The sequence below is a fragment of the Phoca vitulina genome, unplaced genomic scaffold (assembly GCF_004348235.1).
Source record: "Phoca vitulina isolate PV1807 unplaced genomic scaffold, GSC_HSeal_1.0 scaffold7, whole genome shotgun sequence".
NCBI lineage: Eukaryota > Metazoa > Chordata > Mammalia > Carnivora > Phocidae > Phoca > Phoca vitulina.
Window position 1 is genome coordinate 750,995 of NW_022589710.1, and position 21,632 is coordinate 772,626.

The 21,632-nt window shown below is 54.5% G+C and overlaps 2 protein-coding genes and 1 non-coding gene across 4 annotated transcripts; 2 read left to right on the forward strand and 1 right to left on the reverse strand.

Annotated features, from left to right (window-relative positions):
- Window positions 1–1,873: 1,873 nt before the first annotated feature.
- Window positions 1,874–1,977, reverse strand: LOC116633477. Its single transcript, XR_004299740.1, has one exon. It is a non-coding gene; the product is annotated as a U6 spliceosomal RNA (small nuclear RNA).
- A 4,922-nt stretch (window positions 1,978–6,899) lies between these two features.
- Window positions 6,900–12,522, forward strand: LRP10 (LDL receptor related protein 10). Of its 2 annotated transcripts, XM_032404724.1 has the most exons (7): window positions 6,900–7,496; window positions 7,906–7,950; window positions 8,477–8,612; window positions 9,473–9,663; window positions 9,783–10,800; window positions 11,128–11,257; window positions 11,387–12,522. In XM_032404724.1, the coding sequence occupies exons 1-7, from the start codon at window positions 7,463–7,465 to the stop codon at window positions 11,972–11,974; spliced, it is 2,142 nt and encodes a 713-aa protein (XP_032260615.1). In that variant the 5' UTR covers window positions 6,900–7,462; the 3' UTR covers window positions 11,975–12,522. The 2 variants fall into 2 exon arrangements, with proteins under 2 accessions (XP_032260615.1, XP_032260616.1); XM_032404725.1 differs by lacking the exons at window positions 6,900–7,496; window positions 7,906–7,950 and adding an exon at window positions 9,070–9,341 and having other exon boundaries at window positions 8,537–8,612.
- A 4,155-nt stretch (window positions 12,523–16,677) lies between these two features.
- REM2 (RRAD and GEM like GTPase 2) lies at window positions 16,678–20,335 on the forward strand. Its single transcript, XM_032404536.1, has 5 exons — window positions 16,678–16,835; window positions 18,091–18,432; window positions 18,655–18,728; window positions 19,424–19,631; window positions 20,040–20,335. Exons 1-5 carry the CDS (start codon window positions 16,733–16,735, stop codon window positions 20,333–20,335), a joined length of 1,023 nt encoding a protein of 340 aa, XP_032260427.1. The 5' UTR covers window positions 16,678–16,732.
- Window positions 20,336–21,632: the final 1,297 nt, after the last annotated feature.

Below are 21,632 nucleotides of genomic sequence, written 5' to 3' on the forward strand. Positions count from 1 at the left end.
GGAAGAGGGAGTGGAGTTGGGGTGTGGGAGGAAGTAAGGGGCCACTTCGGGGCCCTCTCAGAGCTCCTCCGAGTCGCCACGCTGCCCCCCTGTGGACGCCTCAGACACTGATCGCTCCACGATGCCCTTCCCCTGGGCCCGACCTCGGAATGCTTTGACCAAAGTGCCAAGGCAAGCCGGCCTCCCTGCCTCCTTTATCCGAGAGTGGGCATTTCTGTGTCACTTCCCTGAGGCCTTTGGAGGTCATGCCTCCTCTTGGGGCGCCTCTAACCTGCACTCATCCTCCTAACCTCATCCCCACCCTAACCTCATCCTCACCCCAGGAGGATCCTTTAATCCCAGTCTCATATTTATAGGGCTCTTCAATCTTGTACTTAAAAAAAAAAAAAAAAAAAGGCCTGTAGGTATTTTGTAACTATCACTATATTATTGCTGTGTTTATGCTAAGAGTTTTCATTTGTTAAATAGAAACATTTAAAATACACCAAGTATTGGGGCACCTGGCTGGCTCAGTCAAGTAGAATATGTGACTCTTGATTTCGGGGTTGTTAAATTCAAGCTTCATGTTGGGTTTAATGATTACTTAAAAAATAAAATCTAGGGGCGCCTGGGTGGCTCAGTCGTTAAGCGTCTGCCTTCGGCTCAGGTCATAATCCCAGGGTCCTGGGATCGAGCCCCGCATCGGGCTCCCTGCTCCGCGGGAAGCCTGCTTCTCCCTCTCCCACTCCCCCTGCTTGTGTTCCCTCTCTCACTGTGTCTCTCTCTGTCAAATAAATAAATAAAATTAAAAATAAATAAATAAATAAAATAAAATCTAAATAAATAAATGAATAAATAAAAAAATTAATAAAATATACTAAGTATCTTCAAAACCATCTTAGTATTTAACTTTGTAATCTACCAGACACCCCCAAAATGGACATGATTTGAGGTTGCTCCAAACCTCCGAGGTGTGTCTCCAACCCAGCATCTCATTCTTTCCAAAGTGTAAGGAAACTTGCTCCTATAACCATATGGCAGGGTCTTTAATCCCCACTCCCTTCAAACACAGAAGTTTCCACATCTTGAAAAGCTCTCTCCTGGATATTGCTGCAGCCTTGAATGATTTCCTTCATATCCCCCTTTTCTGTCAAGCTAAAGTTTTTCAACAGCTGTCTGCATTCCTTCACTAGTCATTTTTTTAAAGTTTTTTAAAGTTATTTATTCATTTAAGTAATCTCTACACCCAAAATGGGGTTCGAACTCACAACCTCCAGATCAAGAGTGGCATGCTCTCTGACTGAGCCAGCCAGGCACCCCAACCAGTCATTTCTTTCTTTCTTTTTTTTTTTTCCAATCAGTCATTTCTTTTTAAACTAAACTCCACATCTGTGGAGGCAACCCAGACATTTACTGAAACTTCTCCTTTATTTTTTTTTAAGATTTTTAATTTATTTATTTGACAGAGAGAGCGAGAGAACACAAGCAGGGGGAGCAGCAGAGGGAGAAGAAGACGCAGGCTCCCCACCAAGCAGGGAGCCCGACGCGGACTCAATCCCAGGACCCTGGGACCATGACCCGAGCAGAAGGCAGACGCCCAACCAACTGAGCCACCCAGGCGCCCCTGAAACTTCTCCTTTAAAAAAAGGGGGGAGCACCTGGGTGGCTCAGTAGGTTATGTTTGCCCTCTGCTCAGGTCATGATCTCAGGGTCCTGGGATCAAGCCCCATCTTTATCTTCTTCTTGGGGCTTCCCCCTCAGCGGGGAGTCTGCTTCTCCCTCTCTCTCTGCCCCTCGCCACTGCTCATGTTCTCTCTCTCTCTCTCAAATAATCTTTTTTAAACAATTGAAGTTTAATTAACATACAGTGTTATATTAGTTTTAGGTGTACAATAAAAATATGGAACACTTCATGAATTTGTGTCATCTTTGCACAGGGCCCTGCTAATCTTTTCTGTATTGTTCCCATTTTAGTATATGTGCTGACGAATTGAGCACTGAAACTTCTCCTGAAAGGGCCCTCATGACCGCTTTCCTCCCACCTGAGGTCTTCTCTCTGCTTTCACTGTGTTGGCCTCATGTTAGCATTGAACACAACTTGCTTCTAGAAGCTTCTTTGCCCTTGTTTTCTGGGAAGATATGTGAAATTCACAGAGCTGCCAAGGAATCCTGAAGGTCCAGGACCCCTGCCCTCTGCATCAACCCTACCTCAGACTGACTTTCCTTATTTGCTCTCTTAATTCCAGGCTCTGCCCTTCAGACTGCACAGAACAAACAAATTCTTGTTCCATGCTATAGCTCTTCAAATATTTGGATCTACTTTTCATATATTCAGTCCCTCACTCAAATTAAGCTTTTCTTTAGGTGAAAAGACTTTCTAGTTCCATAAACTGCTTATCATATGACATGGCTTAGAGACCCCTCACCAGTCCTAACACCCTCCTCTAGATTGATTCATTATATCAATCTTTTTTTTTTTTTTTTTTTAAGATTTTATTTTAAGGTAATCTCTACACCCAATGTGGGGCTCAAACTCACAACCCGGGGAGCTTTGTGCTTCACCGACTCAGCCAGCCAGGCGCCCCCATTGTATCAATCTTTTAAAACATAGCTTCCAGAACAGAGAGAGGTAGTATCACGTGATGGTTAGGAACAAGGGCTCTGGAGTTACACAAGCCAAGTGGGAATCCAGGCTTTACAACTTACTAGTTTGGCGGCTGGCAAGTTATATCACTTTACAGAGCTTGCATTTCCTCATCTTTAAAATGGGGCTAATATTTGAAAGAGTAGTTGCGCAAATTAAAAGATGTAATCTGTGTGATGCCTAGGACTGGCATTCATTCGGCAAACATTTATCGAGTACCTACTTTGTGTCAGACGCTGTTTTTGGCACTGGGGATACACCAGTAAACAAACAGATCCCTGCCCCAAGGAACTTACATTCTTTTTTTTTTTTTTTAAGATTTTATTTATCTATTTGCCAGAGAAAGAGAGAGAAAGAATGCACAAGCAGGGGGAGAAGCAGGCAGAGGGAGAAGCAGGTTCCCCGCTGAGCAAGGAGCCCAATGCAGGACTGGATCCCAGGACCCCAGGATCATGACCTGAGCCCAAGGCAGACACTTAATGACTGAGCCACCCAGGCGCCCCAGGAACTTACATTCTTGTGGGAGGAGCAGGCAATAAACATGATAAATGAGTAAAATATATATAGAATATTAGATAGTGATAAGAACTTTCCAAGTTTTTAGTTCTGCATCCTTTTTGATGAACAATTCCCCCTTTAAATCATTTTTCTCTTCTTGCATTTTACTGCAAGTATTCAAGGGAAACCAGGCTGCTTCCTCAACACTTTGCTTCGAAATTTCTTCAGCCAACTGGGGCGCCTGGCTGGCTAAGTCAGTACAGCATGTGACCCTTGATCTTGGGGTGGTGAGTTTGCGCCCCACATTGGGTATAGAGATTACTTTAAAAAGAATAAAAAAATTTAGGGGTGCCTGGGTGGCTCAATCGTTAAGCGTCTGCCTTCGGCTCAGGTCATGATCCCAGCGTCCTGGGATCCAGCCCCTCATCGGGCTCCCTGCTCAGCGGGAAGCCTGCTTCTCCCTCTCCCCCTCCCCCTGCTTGTGTTCCCTCTCTCGCTATCTCTCTCTCTGTCAAATAAATAAATAAAATCTTCAAAAAATAAAATAAAGAAATTAAAAAAAAGAAACTTCTTCAGCCAAATATCCAATTTCATCACTCACAAGTTCTACCTTCCAACAAATACTAGGACACAAACACAATTCGGCCAAGCTCTTTGCCAATTTATATCAAGGATCTCCTTTCCTCCAGTTTCCAATTAACATGTCCCTCATCCCCATCTGGGACCCAGTCAGAGTGACTTTGACCATCTATATTTCTATCCACATCCTGTGCACTACCACTTAGGTAATCTGAGGGGACTGAGGTCTGTTACAGCTCTCTCCTGAGCCTTCACAAGAATCGCCCCTAATGGTCCTCTCACAGCAATGGTAGCTTTTTCTAAGCATGCACCTCTGGCTTTTGACCATTCCCCAGGTCTAAAGCCACTTCCACATTTTTAGGCATTTGTTACAACAGCACCCCAACTTCTCAGTAGCAAGCCTCTGTCTTAGGCCATTTGGGCTGCTATAACAAAATACCACCAACTGGGTAGATTTATTGCTCACAGTTCTGGAGACTGAGAAGCACAAGATCAAAGCACCAGCGTGGTCACCTGCTAGTGAGGGCTCTCTTCCTGGTTCACCGCCACACCTCCCCACCGTGTCCTCTCATAGTGGACAGGGAGGGATCTCTCTAGGGCCCCTTTTATAAAAGGCACTGGTCCCATTGTGGGCTCCATCTCATGGACTTAACATGTCCTGAAGGCCCACCTTCTAATACTATCATCTTCTGGGGTTAGGAAATCAACATATGAATCTGGAGGCTGGGGGACACAAACATTCAGACCATAGCACCGTGGCTCTTGCACGTGCTAGAAGTTTCATCTTGAGCCAGTTATCTGACCTACCTATGACTCAGTTTCCTCAATTATAAAAGGAGGGCAAAAATAACACCTACTTCCTAGGGGTGAGGTGTGGTGAGGATTAACTGAGATAATACACGTGAAGTGTTTAGAACAGTGCCTGCCATAGGCAAGCAGTCTACCAAAGTTCGATACTTTCATTCTGAAAGCCAAACATCTGCCCATTTTCCACTACTTCCACTATTTCTCAAAATTCCTCAAAGATTTCCAAGAACGTCTCCACAGGCTCATTCGTAAATGTACCTGATGGTCTAGGATGTGATTTATATGGGCCCGGACACTTAAACTCACTAGATTAATTAAAACTTAAACTCATTTTAAGCAACTATGTCCTCTTTAGTTTTTTCCTATCGTTTTGGGGCTTGAATTCACTCTTAAATATGAACCCCCACTGTCTAGTTTAGTGCCTTGCCCTTGGAAGGCACTCTAACGAATACTTATAGAATGAAACTCTTTTCTACCCTAATGCTATTTCTTCCTGATGATGATGATTGCTCCCAACAGCCTAGATCTTGACTTTATTTTTTGGCAAATTTTCATTTACTGGGCATCCCAGACCATGGGCTCCCTTCCTCCTTTCCCTGCATCCCACAACTCTTTCCAATTCACTACCACCTTTTCTGCTTACTTTCTAAATTCCTCACTCCCCCACATGCCCACTCCCGTGCGTACTCCTCATGGCTCTCTGGCTTCTTTCATTTGTGTATCTGATTTCTCTTTCCAAGTAGACAGTAAGCTCCTTGAAGTTCAAATGAAGTCTTAAGAGTTCCAGGCATCCAAGGCACCTGGGTGGCTCAGATGGTTAAGCGGCTGCCTTTGGCTCAGGTCATGATCTCCAGGTCCTGGGGTCCTGGGATCCAGCCCCACATCTCATCATCTCATGACTGTCCTCTGGCTCCCCGCTCAGTGGGGAGTCTGCTTCTGCTTCTCCCTCTACCTCTGCCTCTCCCCCTGCTCATGTTCTCTGTCTCAAATGAATAAATAAAATCTTAAAAAAAAAAAAAAAAAAAAGAATTCCAGGCATCCACCAAGCATAGAGAACACATAGTCAGCACTCAACTAAAACCTCCATGATCACTTTTAGAACTTAAATATTTTTAATTTTTCCAACCTCTTAGCTCTGCTTCCCTTTGCTCGACATACTTTTCCACACTCCGGATCCTATTTCACTCCTCATTAATCCCTAGAGCTGCACAGAGAGGGAGTACAGAGAGGGAGCACAGCAGAGGGCACAGAGAGACCAAGGGACCAAAATCCCTTGGCACGGGACCAAGGTCCAAGTGGAAGAAGGGCCTTTTTATGACTAACTCTATGGCTTCAGGCCCTGCTGTGGTTCCAATTTTGAAAATATCAAAACGGATGCCAACAACAAATGTCATGGATAAAAAAGTGTTTTGTACCATTTGTAGAGAGGAGAGAGTAGTAAGGATCCAAATGTACACTCTGTCCAGGGCAGATCGCCTAGGTTCAAACCCTTGTTTCAGCATTTACTAGATTTATGATCTTGGGCAAAATCCTTAGCCTCTCTATGCCTGAGTTTCCTTATCTGTAAAATGGAAGTAACAATAGCTTCTACCTCACAAAGACTGTGAGTAGGATTAAAAGAGCAAATTCTTCTATTGTTACTATTTACTAATATTACCTATCAGTACCACAGGAATAAGAAGTAATAGCAGCACACATAAATAAGAAAGATCTTCTGTGACTAATCATAATAATTGTTGCAAGGTACAGAGCACTTCCTAGATGCTCAACTTGCATTACCTCCGTAAATGTTGATGACAACTGTCAGCACTATTAACCCCATTTTACAATCAAGAAGCACAGAGATGTTAAGTGTTTTTCTCAAGATCACAGAGTCGGCAAGTGGCGAAGGTACATTTATTGGTAATTCTTACTGTGTCTCAGCAGGAAAGAAACCCTGTGGGTGCAAAGGTAAACAGTCTAGGCCCCAACCTACAGGAAGTTTCTGCTTCCAGAGAAGGGGCGGGGCGGAGGCGGGAAAGAGGAGTAAACAAATAGTTATAGCACCGTGTGGTAATTGCTATAATAGAGGCTCACGACAAAAAGCGCTGCCGGATCTCAGACACTGGAACAAGAAAAGTACTGACAGCTTAAGGGTCCAAAGGAAAGACATGACAGTGACGGAATAAGCAGTGGTCCCCTGACCAACGTGTCCTGTAACAAACGTGCCACCCCGAAAGGACCGAAAAAAAGCAGAGTTCAAAGCAGAGGCAGAGCGCCTAGCCGAGGGCCGGTCTGACGAGTCCCGGCAGGGCCGGAAAGGGGTTAAGGCGAGCGGGTGGGCGGGGCGCGCGCGTTGATTGGCAGGGGTGGGGCCAGGCTCGTCACCCGCCCCCTCCCTCCGCCCCGGCTCCTCCAACCCCTGGGCTGGCAGGGGTACCGCCCGGGCGAGGGCCGGGGAGCTGGGCCGAGCCTCCCGTCCCCCTCCCCCGCGCCCCTGCCGCGTCCCGCCGGCTGGACGCGCTGGAGAAGTTGTGCGGCGCCCGGGCCGGCCCTGGGGGCTGACCGTCGGCAAAGTTTGGCCCGAAGAGGAAGTGGCTTCAAGCCCCGGCAGGTGGCGGCCGGGCCTGGACAGGAGCGCTCGCGGCCTGCGGGCGGGCTCTAGGCGAGGGCGCGCTCCAGCGCCGGGCCTCGAACCGAGTCCCGGGACTTCGGGAGCCGGCCTCGGGAGAGAGCGCGGCGGCGGCCGGGGAAAACAACTCCGAAGTTGGAGAGAGGCACCGCCCCTGCTCCCGGACGGCCGCCCCCTCCTCGCCCCCAGCCCTGGCATCCAGAGCGCGGGTGGGGGAGCCCGGGCCATGCAGCCCCCTCGGGGAGGAGGCAGTGGGGGGCCTGGACGCCCGGAGCGGCGCCGCCTCCCCACTGGATAGACGACAGAAGCTCCGGGATTCTTCCTGCACCTCCGGACGGCTCAGGATGCTGCCCACCACCCTCCTCTTCCTCCTCCTGGGTAAGAAACCGAAACGAGACTACTCACCCGGCACCCCGCCCCTAGGGCTGTCACAGAGCCCGGGCACTCACTGCCTTCCTGCTCTGCCGCCCCTCACTTCCCCTGCCTGCGGGTGTCTCCCAGTCCCTGCCGCCGCATCCGACGCTGCCTGCCCCAACCCCGGGGAAGCTGCCCGCCGCTCCCCTCAGCCCTCATCCTCCCTTGGGCTTCCCTAGATCGCCATGCCCACCCCCCAGGCCGTACTGCCGTACCTTCCTTCGAGGTCACACAGCGCAGCGTCCCCCAGCTCCACTGCCCCTTCCCTTAAACTACCCGGAAGTCCCAGATGGCTACCTTTCCTCCTTGAGTTGCTCAGGTGAAGAAAACTAAGGGCGATTCACTCCCCTGCGCTTTCTCGCTCTTCCTCTAGGAGGCGCTCTGGCACATCCAGACCGGATCATTGTCCCAAATCCTGGTGAGTAGAGGATGCCCCTGGGCCCCAAGGGCTTGGTAGTAAGAGAAGACCCATGAGGATTCTCTCTTCCCTGAATTCCTCTGGCACCTGTCATAGTTTTAGAGTGGAGATCACCCATCCTTATTTTACAAACGGGGAAACAGACCCCGTGTGAGCTCTCACCTGGTCGTTATGTACTATTTTGGTTTTTTTCCAAATATCTATAGTTGATCTCCCTAGCCAGATGTAGTCTCCCTGATTGTAGAGACAGTATTTCCTGTTCCTCCTGGCCCGGTGGCTGGCACAAAGCAGACCTCAGATCGTTTGTGGTGTTGATATTTAAGGTGAAGCTATAATAAATGTGGGAAAGAAGGGGGTCCACTGAAGACTATGATTCTAGAGTGTGGGTGTGGGTGTGTGGATGGAGAGGGGGGCTTTCTCTGCTCCTTCTTAAAGAGCTCAGGCCCTTAGAGGCCTCAAGCCTGGGGGCAGGAGGTATGACAGTAATGGGCTCTCAACCAGTGTCCTTACCTTCCTCTCTCTCCAGCCTGTGAGGACCCTCCGGCAGTGCTCTTGGAAGTGCAGGGCACCTTACAGAGGCCCCTGGGCCGGGACAGCCGCAGCGCCCCTGCCAACTGCACCTGGCTTATCCTGGGGAGCAGGGAGCAGACCGTAACAGTGAGGTGAGAAGCAGGGCAAGACCCTATTACCCTCCGTCCCCCTCCCTCCTTCACCATGGGAAAGCCCTCAAGAACTACTTCTCCATGGAGTTTTCATCCCTGTCAACGGGAGAAAGAGTAGAATTTGATTTGGCCGAGGCTGCCCTAAAAGCCTGGCTTGTTCTGGCCCAGACACAGTGAATTGGAGCCGAGCTGGGGCCGACATCTACTTTGGATTCTGGTCCTCTCTGAAGGACAGCAGGCACTCTAGAAACAGTCCTTGGGCTCCAATGTGGCTGCTCTGAGGAGTCCTTCAATCCATTGCACATCCTCGCCTGGGTTTCAGAAGCTATTCCTAGTTAGCGTAGAACCTTCCTCAGCCTCCCTAGATCTTTTAAGCTGTATAAGTCTCCCCAGTCTCCTCCGACCTTGGACCATAGGGTTGGGGCCCATGTTAAGTACCTGGCTATTTGCTTCACAGAGTTCACTCTCGTGAATTTACCCAGAAAGGGCAAGGAAGATAGTCTGGGAAGAGGCGGAGGGATCAGAATGCCATGCTGCTGCTGGCCTCTGTCAGGACTACTGCCATTGACTGTGAAGGAATTCGGCTGAGTTCATTTGGCTGTTGGATTTGGATTGTGGATGAGCAGGGGCTTGTGCTTCTTGGGGTAGAAGAGACCTGACAGCATTGGGAGAGGAAGAAGCCAGCGGTGGTCAAGAATATCTCACGTCCATGGGGCGCCTGGCCGAGCGGTGGGTGGAGCGTGGGACTCTTGATGTCTGGGTTGTGAGTTCGAGCCCCACACTGGGTGTGGAGGTTACTTAAAAATAAAATCTTAAAAAAAAAAAACACAACTCACGTCCTGCTCTCCTCCACCCCGTAGGTTCCAAAAACTGCACCTGGCCTGTGGCTCAGAGCGCTTAGTCCTGCGCTCCCCTCTCCAGCCACGGCTCTCCCTGTGTGAGGCACCAGCCAGCCCTCTGCAGCTGCCTGGGGGCAACGTCACCATCACCTACAGCTATGCCGGGGCCAGAGCACCCATGGGCCAGGGCTTCCTGCTCTCCTACAGCCAAGGTATGCTGGACAGGGAGGTGTCTGGGACTAGTAGAACAGGTAGTAGAAGCCGCAGGGAGGAGGGGAGGATGCCCCCAGCTCCCGTGTCTCATAGCCCTTCTCCACGGTGCCTCCTGCAGACTGGCTGATGTGCCTGCCCGAGGAGTTCCAGTGCCTGAACCACCGCTGCGTGCCCTTGGCCCAGCGCTGCGACAGCGTGGACGCCTGTGGCGATGGCTCTGATGAGGCAGGTTGCAGCTCGGACCCCTTCCCCGACCTGACCCCGGCCCCTGTCCCCACCCCCCCCTGCAATCACACCTTGGAAGACTTTTACGGGGTCTTCTCTTCCCCGGGCTACGCACACCCGGCCTCGGCCTCCCACCCCCAGTCCTGCCTCTGGCTGCTGGACCCCCATGACGGCCGGCGCCTGGCCGTGCGCTTCACGGCCCTGGACCTGGGCTACGGAGACGCCGTACACGTGTATGATGGCCCCGGGCCTCCCAGGCCCTCCCGGCTGCTGCGCAGCCTCACCCACTTCAGCAACGGCAAGGCTGTCACCGTGGAGACGCTGTCGGGCCAGGCCACCGTGGCCTACCACACGGTCGCCTGGAGCAGTGGCCGGGGCTTCAACGCCACCTACCACGTGCGGGGCTACTGCCTGCCCTGGGATCGACCCTGCGGCTTGGGCGCCGGCCTGGGGGCCAGCGAGGGCCTGGGGGAGCGCTGCTACAGCGAGGCGCAGCGCTGCGACGGCTCGTGGGACTGTGCCGACGGCACGGACGAGGAGAACTGCCCCAGCTGCCCGCCCGGACACTTCCCCTGCGGGGCGGCCGGCACGCCCGGGGCCACCGCCTGCTACCTGCCTGCCGACCGCTGCAACTACCAGACTTTCTGCGCCGACGGAGCGGACGAGAGACGCTGCCGGCACTGCCAGCCCGGCAACTTCCGCTGCCGGGACGAGAAGTGTGTGTATGAGACGTGGGTGTGCGACGGGCAGCCAGACTGCGCCGACGGCAGCGATGAGTGGGACTGCTCCTACGCCCTGCCCCGCAAGGTCATTACCGCCGCCGTCATCGGCAGCCTGGTGTGCGGCCTGCTGCTGGTCATCGCGCTGGGCTGCACCTGCAAGCTCTATGCCATTCGCACCCAGGAGTACAGGTCAGTGAGTGCAGCCAGCCGTCGGGCCGGGAGGACCGAGGGCGGGACCATGACGGTGCCCGCGCCGGGGCCGGGTTCTGGCGCCCTGCTTATGGGTTGGCTCCCGGACTCGTCCAGCGGAGGGGACAGGGTGCTCCTCTGAGGAGAGGACGGGGCTAGATGCTGAAAGCAGTCTCAAGGAAGGAGGGGACCTCAGGTGACTTTTCGGAAAGCCAGGGCATCGCTCAGTCGTCCTGGCCTGGGTGCAGAGGGAAGAGACGCATCCGGGCTAGGACAGGCTGCTCTGGCTGGCACCGCCTGTGGCTGAGCAGCCCTCGTTCCTTCCAGCATCTTCGCCCCCCTGTCCCGGATGGAGGCGGAGATTGTGCAGCAGCAGGCGCCGCCCTCCTACGGGCAGCTCATTGCCCAGGGCGCCATCCCGCCTGTAGAGGACTTCCCTACGGAGAACCCTAACGACGTAAGTGACCCGCAGCCCTCGTCCTTCCTGCTTCCAAGCCTCCCAGGGCACTGCCACCGTACCGTCCTTCTTTAGCTTCCTGGCCCTCGCCACGACTCTGACTCCAGGCCCTGCCTCCTGTCCTTGCAGAACTCAGTGCTCGGCAACCTGCGCTCACTGCTCCAGATCTTGCGCCAGGACGTGACTCCAGGGGCTGCCTCAGGTGCCCGCCGCCGCCAGCGGGGCCGCTCTGTGCGCCGGCTCGTGCGCCGTCTCCGCCGCTGGGGCCTGCTTCCTCGAGCCCACCCCCCAGCCCGGACCCCTGAGACCAGATCCCAGGTCACCCCCTCTGCCGCTCCCCTTGAGGCTCTAGATGGCAGCACAGGTCCGGCCCGTGAGGGGGGCGCGGTGGGTGGGCAGGACGGGGGACAAGCACCCCCGCTGCCTGTCAAGGCTCCCCTTCCATCCACCAGCACATCTCCGGCCCCTGCTACTGTCTCCGAGGCCCCGGGGCCACTGCCCTCCGTGCCCCTAGAGCCGTCACTGTTGTCTGGAGTGGTGCAGGCCCTGCGAGGCCGCCTCCTGCCTAGCCTTCGGCCCCCAGGACCAGCTCGGAGCCCACCTGAACCCCATACCACAGCCCTGTCTCCAGAGGACGAAGATGACGTGCTTCTGTTGCCACTGGCTGAGCCAGGGCTCTGGGTGGTGGAAGCGGAGGACGAGCCACTGCTAGCCTGAGGTGACCTGGCGCCCTCGGGGGCTCCGGTCGCAGTGCCGACAACCCTTTAGAGGGCAGCTCCGCTTCCCTTCCCCCACTTCCCTCCCTGGCCCTCCGTCTGAGGGGCGTCGGTGAGCCTCCCGTTGACCCTGTGTAGCTGCTGTAAAGTTAGGTATCTCTCAGGCGGGGAAGGGGCTCCCACAGAGCTCCCTCTGCCATGCCCAGAGACCACAGTCTCTACCGCCACCGTCTCCCCACACCACCACCACTCATGTGGCTGTTTTTAAAAAGTAAATTTCTTAAAGGGTCATGGGCCTGGACACTCCATCCTTATGAAACCCCTCCCCAAAAGTGGCCTTTAAGCACCAGAATGTCAGTTGGCTGGAGACCTCCAGCCCCCAGGGGAAGGATTTGGGCAGAGCCTGAGGTTTTGCCAACTGTGATCCTTCCTACGGGGCCTGGCTCATAAAAAGAGCACAAAAAATGCTTTTGTCCCATAGCTAGGTCATTGCCCAGCAAGTCAAGGTTGAAAATAAAAGAACAAGAAATTTCAGATTTTTGTAAATGAGCTATGACCGGAGCCCTGTCTCTACCCATCTCAGCTGATACTCGCCTCATGGTGCTCCTCCCTACCAAGGCCTCTGGTCTGCCCTCCCACTCCTGCCCTCCTCCTACTAACCACACACCCTTGGTTTTTATACCGCTCAGAGGGTAAGAAAGTTCCAAGAACCCTAAGGACCAATTCTCCCCACCAACCCCACCTACCCCCCTGGGGCTCAGCTCTACGGTGAGTGACACCAGCGGTAAGCACCAAGCCTCTTTACTCACCGCCAGGCCAGAAGTCTGGTGAGCCAGCTGGGCCCTGTAGCTGGGAAGGTTCCCATTTATGGAGTCCTCCCAGAGCACAGATCACAGAAGCAGAATGTCCCTAATGGAACATAGGAGCCACGACTCCTGGCCTCCACCTTCCACCCCCACCAAGCACTTACAGTCTGGCTTAGGCAAGACAGATGAACTGTCAGCCAGGATGCCTCACAGCAGACAAAGATAAATCGAGAGAAAAATCATAAACATTCGGGGTTGAAGATGCTGGCATCACTTTGACCAAATCCAAAGGGTCTTCCTAGAAGAGGGCTCAAACTAGACTCTAAAGAATGTTGTCAGTAGTTGGAATAGAGTTGTGGATTCTCGGAAGGGTGAGCATCCACAGGATAAGCAAACTAAGCTGCTGTGAGGACTAGGGCTGGAGGCTGGACCCCAGACCTGAGAAAAGGGGCGGGAGTGTAAGCAGTGGCCGGAGTTAAAGAGCTGGAGAAGGTGATGGAGGAGGGAATAATCTGTGAGAAACGTTAGAGCCCAGCCTCTGGTGAGTGAAGTGACAGAAGCTGTCCCAGAGTTTGAAATGAAAACGGGGACAAAGGATACAGTCGGAGTCCATGGGGGTGGGCATGGTGCCCTACAAGCGGAAGTAAGGCATTCCCCAACAGAAGCAGACTCCCGTCAGGCTCACCCTCACCCTTCCTGGCAGGCCTGCCCTCTTCCCACCCCCTGGTGGAGGGGCCCTGTTGATCACAGCCTGTTAGCATCCTCACACCTAGCACCAACTGCATGTTCCTCCTCCCAGGGAGCAAGAGACTAGGGAAGTGGCAGAGGGTGAATGTGGTACAGTCGTGGGATCATGGGATCTTGACTTGGGAAAGAGCCAGATTCCTTTCACTCCAGACCCTCTCCAGAGATTGGGAAAGGGCCTTCAGAAATCCCCATCCTTGTGTACTCTAACCCCTTTGGGCCTTCCCAAGTGCTAAGAGTCCCTGAGTTCCCCCAGTGTCAGGCCCAGGGAAGCAGGGAGTGCTGATTTCCCTCCCACACCTCCCCATCAGTGGTCTATGCCTCTCCCTTGCTCCTCTCTTCTTCATAGCCACCCCCCAAAAAAACCCTCAGCCGATAGCTTCATCCCTTGTCCTGCTCCAGACCTTTTACCTCCTGGTGGTATTTGTAACTTGAATGTGGACAAAGATTTAAGGTAAAAGAATGCTCCTCAGGGTGGAATGCTTCAGAAAGCCAGAGGGGGAAGACCTGAGGGTAGAGTTCACTGGAAAGGGCTGTGTGTCTGGATTCCTGAGTCTAAAAGAAGTTTCTCTAGGTGCTGGGTGTATGCTCTAGGAGGTGCAAGGGGTAACACTACTTGTGTCAGGCACGGTGAAGCCCCAGGTTGGTGGAGACAGGGGATTAGCCTTGTGCGGGCAGCATGGGGAAACTAAGAGGGTCCCACCCAGGAGAGGTGGAGCCTTGGGGAGCAGTCACCCAAGTTTACTTGCACCGTGGCCTAAGGAAAAAGAAACGGGACCACCTCACACCCTATCAGGACAGAGACACCGCCATCCAAAGTACCCAGTATCAGGGTGTGGGACTCTTGCCAAGGCTCTGGCTGTGGAGGAGGGAGGTGTTCTCAGCATGAGATGGAGATCAGCCTGGGAATCTGAGATAACAGCACAGACGAGAATTCAGTCCTTGAGAATCGATCTGAACCAAGCTCCAGGCCCTGCTGGGAGGGGAGAGGGACCTCCAGCCACACTGCCTGAGGTTGTGGGAGCACAAGAGAGTTGGTAACCTGCCCAGTGCCAGATCCTTTTTCAGGCATAGCGAACCCTCATAACAAGGCTGTGCCATGAGCATCATCAACCCAATTCACAGGTTTAGGAGCAGTCCCAGAGGAGTGATGAGACTAGCCCAGCCTCGACAGAGACGCAGAGTTAAACCTGGGTTGGTTCAGTTCCGAATCTCACCTTTGCCCCACCATTCCACAGGACCTCCCATTCCTGAGGAAGCTGGGACAGGGGCCAGTGCACAACCTCTTACTAGTGGGACAAGAGAGACGGTGGTTCAAGGTGTAACCCAGCCTGCTCCTAGGACCCAAGGCTGGCTGAGTCCCACTGGGATCAGCTGTGCCCTGACTCACTCTCATCTAGTATCCTAGAAATGAATCCAACCACCTAAGTGAGTTTTCCAGATATGTGAAGCTCACCCCTTTACAATTAAAAACTTTTAAAACTCATTTTGGAAGGAAATCATTCTAAACATACTCCTCTTCAGCACATCTGCGATAGAATATACATTTTTCTGGAGAGCTGAGGATCACTCCGAGAAACCAGCGGCCTCTCTATAGCAATCTTTAGAGGCTGTAACACTGTCAGGGATGCTGTTTGCCTTTCTGCCCAATGCCCTCCAACCACTTTTTAAATGTTTCTGACTGCTTTCAAAGTTTTTTGTAGCGTTACTTCCCTTGCTATCAGGCTTTCAGGGGTCCCTTGCTACTCTAAATGTATGGGAACACACAGGGACATACTAAAATTGTGAATAAGGAAGGCCAAGTGGGCTGTGACTGAGGACTGGAGAGTCTCCACTGAGTAAAGTGCGTAAGTATGGTGGTTGCTCAGGAGTCCTTTCTGTCTCCCCTAGACCCCGAACGTTGCCCTGCAGTTCACCTCCAGATAAGTGGTCAGTGCACATCAGTCCAAGATTACTCTTCGTCTCTTCCATTGGAGGAGCCCACTGAAGATTACCATACAGACCGTTCCCAATAATAGGAGACAGTTGGAATATTTAAGACAAAGAAGGCAGCATCGCAGATGAAAAACAGCCTTTGGTATTGGAAAAATCAGGGTGGGAATCCTGGTGTCCCCATTTTCCAACTGCACGATCGATCTGGGGACAGGCCAGCCACCTACCACTCTGAGCCTTCAGGTCAGGAGGATGACAGGAGAGAAAGCAGGAAGGTGCTTAGCGCAGCACCTGGCAACAAACACGGGATGAGAACGAGCCAGGGAATTGGAAGGTCTGTTTGGGTGCTTGCAGCGTCAGGAAGAAAAGAGAAGAGCTGGAGCCTGAAGGGAAAGGGACCCAGGCAGAAAAGGAGCTGTAAAGCCATCCTGAGAAAGAGGTAGCCATCGTCGTGTAGCCCTGGAGGGCTGGTGGTGCCCCAGCGAGCAGGAGAGTGGGGACAGGGAACTTCTAGAGGGCTTAGCTCAATCTCCCCTAGCACTAGGTTGGTGGGCCTGGCAGGGCGCGAGAGAAGGGGAGGCAGTCCCCACATGGTTTGCACCCGCCTGAACCTAGTGACAAAATGAAGCTGCCGGAACCAGGCAGCCATCGCTCCTTCTTCAGAGCCCCCATCTGCCTAGGGACCAAGTTGGGAAATGGCTACCGTGATGGGTCTTTTAGCCCAGAAGGGGTGGTATGGGGAAGGAGAGGGTGATGGGGAAGCTTGGTGCCAGGGTGACCCTGAATCTCTTGGTTTCTGCCTCTAGGCCCTCCATGTAGCCACCGAGCACCCACTCTGAGCTGGACACGGCTTGGAGGCGGGGAGTCCACAGACAAATGACGCACAGTCCCCGCTCCTGGAGAAAGACCTCCCAGTGCCTGGGTCCTTGCCTCCTGCCATCCTCCGCTCCCTTACCCGCTGAGCCCTCACCCCGCTTCTCTGAACCCCTGTCTCTTTTGCCCCTCTGACTTCGTTCTGGTCGAAACCAGACTCCGCAGTGTGTGTGCTCCCAGAGGGAAGCGACACAAAGGAAGGGGGAGGCAGAAAGGAGGGAATCCCGCTGACATCACTGCTCATTAGCATGTGTGACCTCATCAGGGGGCGGGACAATTTCCCCAGGTGTGGGGGGGAGGAGGGCATGGGGGTGGTATTTAAGGGAAAAGCTGACAGTGCTGCTGAGTGAGGGAGTGGGTACTGCAAGCCGCGGGGCTGCACACGCACACACACACGCACACCGATGCACACGGACCTTGACACCGACATGGACACGGACACAGAAACCACAGCACTCTGCCCCTCCGGCAGCCACCGGGCCTCCCCCCCAGGGACACCCACACCAGGTGAGGGCTGAGCTGGGCAGGTTCCAGCTGAAACCATGGGGGTGGGAGCTGAAGCTCTGGTGGGGAGGTCAGAACTGAGGGTTGACGGAGCTTGAACCCAAACAGCAAAGGGGAAGAGCAACTCAGGAAGTGGGGAAGCCTCCCGCTCACACCAGGACTGAGGCTGGGCTGGGCTGGGGGCCGCGGGGGTGCTGCCCAGATGCCCCCTCCCCCCATCACTCCCAGGGCTTTGCTGGGGAAACTGGTGCTCAGCCCCTAGGTCAGCCTCATTCCCAAGAGGCTGGGATGGGCAGGAGGGATGGGGGAAAGGGAAGGGGCAGCCCACCAGCCTGGAAATCACAGGCTGGGGGCTGCCCTGGGGACCTGTTGGAAGGGTTTCACTGGCTCTTGGAGGCCCTGGCTGCCAGCCAAGTATTGATCCTAGGCTATTTCCAGCCTCTCGCCATCCCCCTTTGTTGTGTCTGTCGTTCTTCCTCCAGTTACCCTGACCCATGCATTGTCACTCTCCCTCTCGCTCATGCTCCCGCTCTCCGCTATCCCTCTCTCCCCCACTCCCTCCCTCCCTCTACCTCACAGAAGATTCTCTGGGACTCCAGGGACTGCCAGAGATGCAAAAAGATTCTCACACACAACCATGCCCTGGGGGATGCTCACCTACCTACCGGGCCATGAGAAGAGGCAGCTCTTCTCACACTCGGCTGGGGGGGTGGTTGGGGAAGCCCAACGAACACATCACAAGGAGAAAAGACCCTTCCCTGAGAACAGGCTCCCCACGAAGTTTTGGCTCTACCACTACCCACCCCCCAGAACCAGGGCAGCAGCGGCAGCTTCTCATCCCCTTCACATCTCCCCATTTGGGGGGACTACCTGTTCCAGAAGCAGTAGAAGACAGGGCCTCTTGGTGGAAGGAGGGGCAGGCCCCCCAGGCCAGAGGCCTAGTCTGGGGGTGTGCCTGTGTGTCAGCGTGAGGCCTGAGTGGGTGTGCGAGCCTGCGCACACGTGCCACCCCTGCATGGGGCATGTTTTGAACAGGTTGTGGCTGGAACCACATTAGGTAAGCCTTCAGTCGGCTCCTTTGAGACCCACCAGTGCAGGCTTCTGGGGGAGTTCAGTGTCAGAGGTCAGACCAAATATTCTCAGCTCCTTCTGGGTCATGGTCATCCACTGGGGCTCTGAGGCCAGAGCAGACAGGATTGAGCCCTCTAGATGGCTAGGCATACCCCCACTCATAGCTTCCTTCTCTTTGCCCCCCCAGAAACAGATGCCTCACTGCTGGAGAAGACAGAGAAGCTGTTGGCAGGGTTGGACCGGGGTGGGCCACCCCCTGCCCCAGGGGCCCCCAGACGAAGAGGCAGTATGCCTGTCCCCTACAAGCACCAGCTGCGGCGCGCCCAGGCCATAGATGAACTTGACTGGCCACCTCAAGCCTCATCCTCTGGTTCCTCTGACTCCTTGGGCTCAGGGGAGGCAGGCCCCACCCAAAAGGATGGCATCTTCAAGGTCATGCTGGTAGGGGAGAGCGGCGTGGGCAAGAGCACCCTAGCAGGCACTTTCGGTGGTCTCCAGGGAGACAGTGCTCATGAGCCGGAGAACCCAGGTATTTGGGGGAGCCCTGTAAGGGTCAAGGGCACCTGTGGAGCCCTAGTCAGGGATGGAAGAGCTCAAGGCATGAGCAGCCCCTGGAGGCCAGAACCTAAGAGAAACTGCTCCAGTGCTTGCTGCGGCTACCTCCCTGGAGGGAATGCCCCTGGTTACCAGGTCTCACAAGTGTTGGGGAGCCTCCTAACGGGCTCTATTCCCTGTCCTTATTTCCCAACAGAGGACACCTATGAAAGACGCATCATGGTGGATAAGGAGGAAGTGACTCTAGTTGTTTATGACATCTGGGAACAGGTGAGAACCTAGGAGAGCTGGGGAGGAGCAGAGCGTGGCTGAAGGCTGGTGGCACTGTAGGCCCTGGTTCCAATATGTACTAGAACCTAACCTTTCACATGTATCCTCTCCCAGAGCAAAGGCCCACATCAATGCGCATGCCATGGCACTGAGTGTTGCTTTCTTTCCAGGACTTCTGACCCAGAGGGAAGTTAGGATCTGAATTTGACAAACCCTGCAGCTGTGAGCCAGGCTGAATACCCTGAAATCAATCCCATCCATACATTTTCCAGTCTGGAAGAGTCTGATCTGACAGGACAAGAGCTCAGGGCCTGGAATATCAGGGAAGGGGAAAAAGTGAGGATTTGTGAATATCTGAACATAAATGGTTACTACATAGAAATGAGAGGCCAGATTACATACAATTGAAGAGCATTCACTGTTACAATGAGCACTTAAGCATAAGAAAGTAGGATGGGCTACCCCAATCTAGGAGCCTGTGTCCCCAATTCTCCCATGTGGGGCTCACATTATAAACCACCCACTCCTCCACAAGCACACTCCAGGGTATGGAGATTCTGCCATAACTAGCTCCGCGGTCCTAGGCAGGTGGCTTCTCCCTCACATCCAGATGCCTCATCCTTGAGATGCAGGTGCTGGGCAGGTGCTCCCACACCTCCAGCCCTGACATTCCACCACTCTCTGCCCATATGCAGGGGGACGCAGGGGGGTGGCTGCGGGACCACTGCCTTCAGACCGGGGATGCCTTTCTCATCGTCTTCTCAGTCACCGACCGACAAAGCTTCTCCAAAGTTCCAGAGACCCTACTTAGGCTGCGGGCTGGGAGGCCCCACCACGACCTCCCTGTCATCCTCGTTGGAAACAAGAGCGACCTGGCCCGCTCCCGGGAGGTCTCACTGGAGGGTGAGTATCCTGTACCTCATCATACCTGCAATCTCAGGGGACCCTCTCCCTTCCAGGTCGCCTCCTTTCCACAGGGCCCTTTTACCCTCCCGGTGCACAAACAACTGCCTAATTTAGCCTTTAGCAGGCTAAGGGCAGACTCTCAATGCCCATGCCTAGGGCCCGAGAACCCCTTCTCTTTACGCCTCACCTCTTCTCCAAGGCCCCTTTCTCTCCTCCCCTTGGCACCACCACCGCCCTCTACGTGATCCCTGCCTTGTTCTCCGTTGAGATTCACCGGCCGCGACCCCTTTCTGCTGCACCCGGGGCACCGCCCCGCCCCCCCCGCCCCGGCCCACCGCCACCCCGCCCCGCCCCGCTCCGGGCCCAGTGCAGCCCGCGGGCGCCTCAACCGGTCCCCTCCCGCAGAGGGCCGGCACCTGGCAGGGACCCTGAGCTGCAAGCACATCGAGACGTCGGCCGCGCTGCACCACAACACGCGGGAGCTCTTCGAGGGCGCGGTGCGCCAGATCCGGCTGCGGCGGGGCCGGAGCCGCGCCGGGGGCCCGCGGCCCGAGTGGGGCTGCCCCGACGGCCCCCCGCCGCCCGCGCGCCGCGAGAGCCTCACCAAGAAGGCCAAGCGCTTCCTGGCCAACCTGGTGCCGCGCAACGCCAAGTTCTTCAAGCAGCGCTCCAGGTCGTGTCACGACCTCTCCGTGCTCTGAGCCGCGGTCGCCATGGTCACCGCGCCCTCCGCTCGCCCCCTCGCCCCGCCCCGCCCCCCGTCCGGCTTCCTCTGCGAAGACCGTCTAGGAAACCAAAAACGCCCAGGGCGCCCAGCCGCCGGCGCGCGTCGCCCCCAGCCCCGCCACCGCGCGTGCCCTGGCTACCTCCCCGCCCCTGAGCGCCTAGAAGGCGAGGACGCAGACCTGCGGGCGGGCGCGCTGCGGCCGGAGGGCCAGGCGGCTTCTGGAGGGCAGGACGGGCTATAGTTCCGCGAGCCATTTTGACTTTTATTAAGTCACGCTTGACCACCTCTCCTGTAAAGAGATCCTAAAAGCGAGAACTGGAAAGTGCTTCGTAGGCCCCTTTCCAGTTCACCTTTGTACTCTGCGCCGATACGCCTCACCTTTAAGAAATCCTTAAAGGTAAAGACACGGAGACGCTTCTTTGAGACTTTTCCTAAAACGTGCTGGCTCTTAGTTGCTGCACTTGTCCACTTTGCCTTTAAGAAGTTTTTAAAGGCAAGGGCCTGGAAGTGCTGTTTTTCAGAATTGATTCTGTGATTCACCACCACACCGCGGCACTTCCCTTTTAAGGTTATTAAAGGTAAGGTTTGGACAGACTTTTGCCTTCAGATGCCATTGTGAAGAGCTGAGCAGGTGGCATCGCCCCTTTTGGCCAGGGCCCAGGAGGCCCCAGCAAGGGAGCCACCCTTCCCTTTTCAATAAAGAACTTTTCTACATTTGCTCATTTTGACTCTGTTCTCAAAAGCCCCACAGAAGGGATAGTTGTAGATGGAAACAGTTACAGACAAAGCTTAGGCCCAGAGGAGCAAGGAACCTAAATCTCCACGGAGGCTCCAGAACTTAGTCCTGGTGTAGTCCGTGATAAGGAGCCACAGGCCCTTAGAGATAACCGGGTCGAACTGATCCCTTTGCAGATGAGCAAACAACCCGGAGAGAAGCAAAGAATTGCTAGAAGTTTTAGTAACTTACTGACACAACGGGACCAAATCCACAGACTCTAGACCTTATCACCTTACCTCACCTTATGCTGCAGAGTAAGCTGGAGGCTACATTTAGCACCCAGAGCTACCCCCAGCTGGTTTCAGGTGGGGCTGGTTTCAGGTGGGGCCCACATTTACCAGGGAGACCCATCAGCTGGGGCATGATGATGGCCCGCACCTCCCTTGGCAGGCCCCCACCACCCCAACTGTCACCTGCAAAGCCCGTGTGAGAACTGAAGCTGTCAGTGCCTCCCCCTGGGGACACCCACGCCTACTGCTGCCTGAGCCACGAG

What these genes read in the sequence shown, in the direction of transcription:
- LRP10 (XM_032404724.1), top strand. Translation starts at nt 7,463, where the DNA reads ATGCTGCCCACCACCCTCCTCTTCCTCCTCCTGG. An exon ending in CCTCCTCTTCCTCCTCCTGG is followed by an intron (nt 7,497 to 7,905) that starts GTAAGAAACCGA and finishes CTCTTCCTCTAG; the next exon opens with GAGGCGCTCTGGCACATCCA. An exon ending in GATCATTGTCCCAAATCCTG is followed by an intron (nt 7,951 to 8,476) that starts GTGAGTAGAGGA and finishes CTCTCTCTCCAG; the next exon opens with CCTGTGAGGACCCTCCGGCA.
- REM2 (XM_032404536.1), top strand. Translation starts at nt 16,733, where the DNA reads ATGCACACGGACCTTGACACCGACATGGACACGGACACAGAAACCACA. An exon ending in CCCAGGGACACCCACACCAG is followed by an intron (nt 16,836 to 18,090) that starts GTGAGGGCTGAG and finishes TTGCCCCCCCAG; the next exon opens with AAACAGATGCCTCACTGCTG. An exon ending in TTTATGACATCTGGGAACAG is followed by an intron (nt 18,729 to 19,423) that starts GTGAGAACCTAG and finishes GCCCATATGCAG; the next exon opens with GGGGACGCAGGGGGGTGGCT.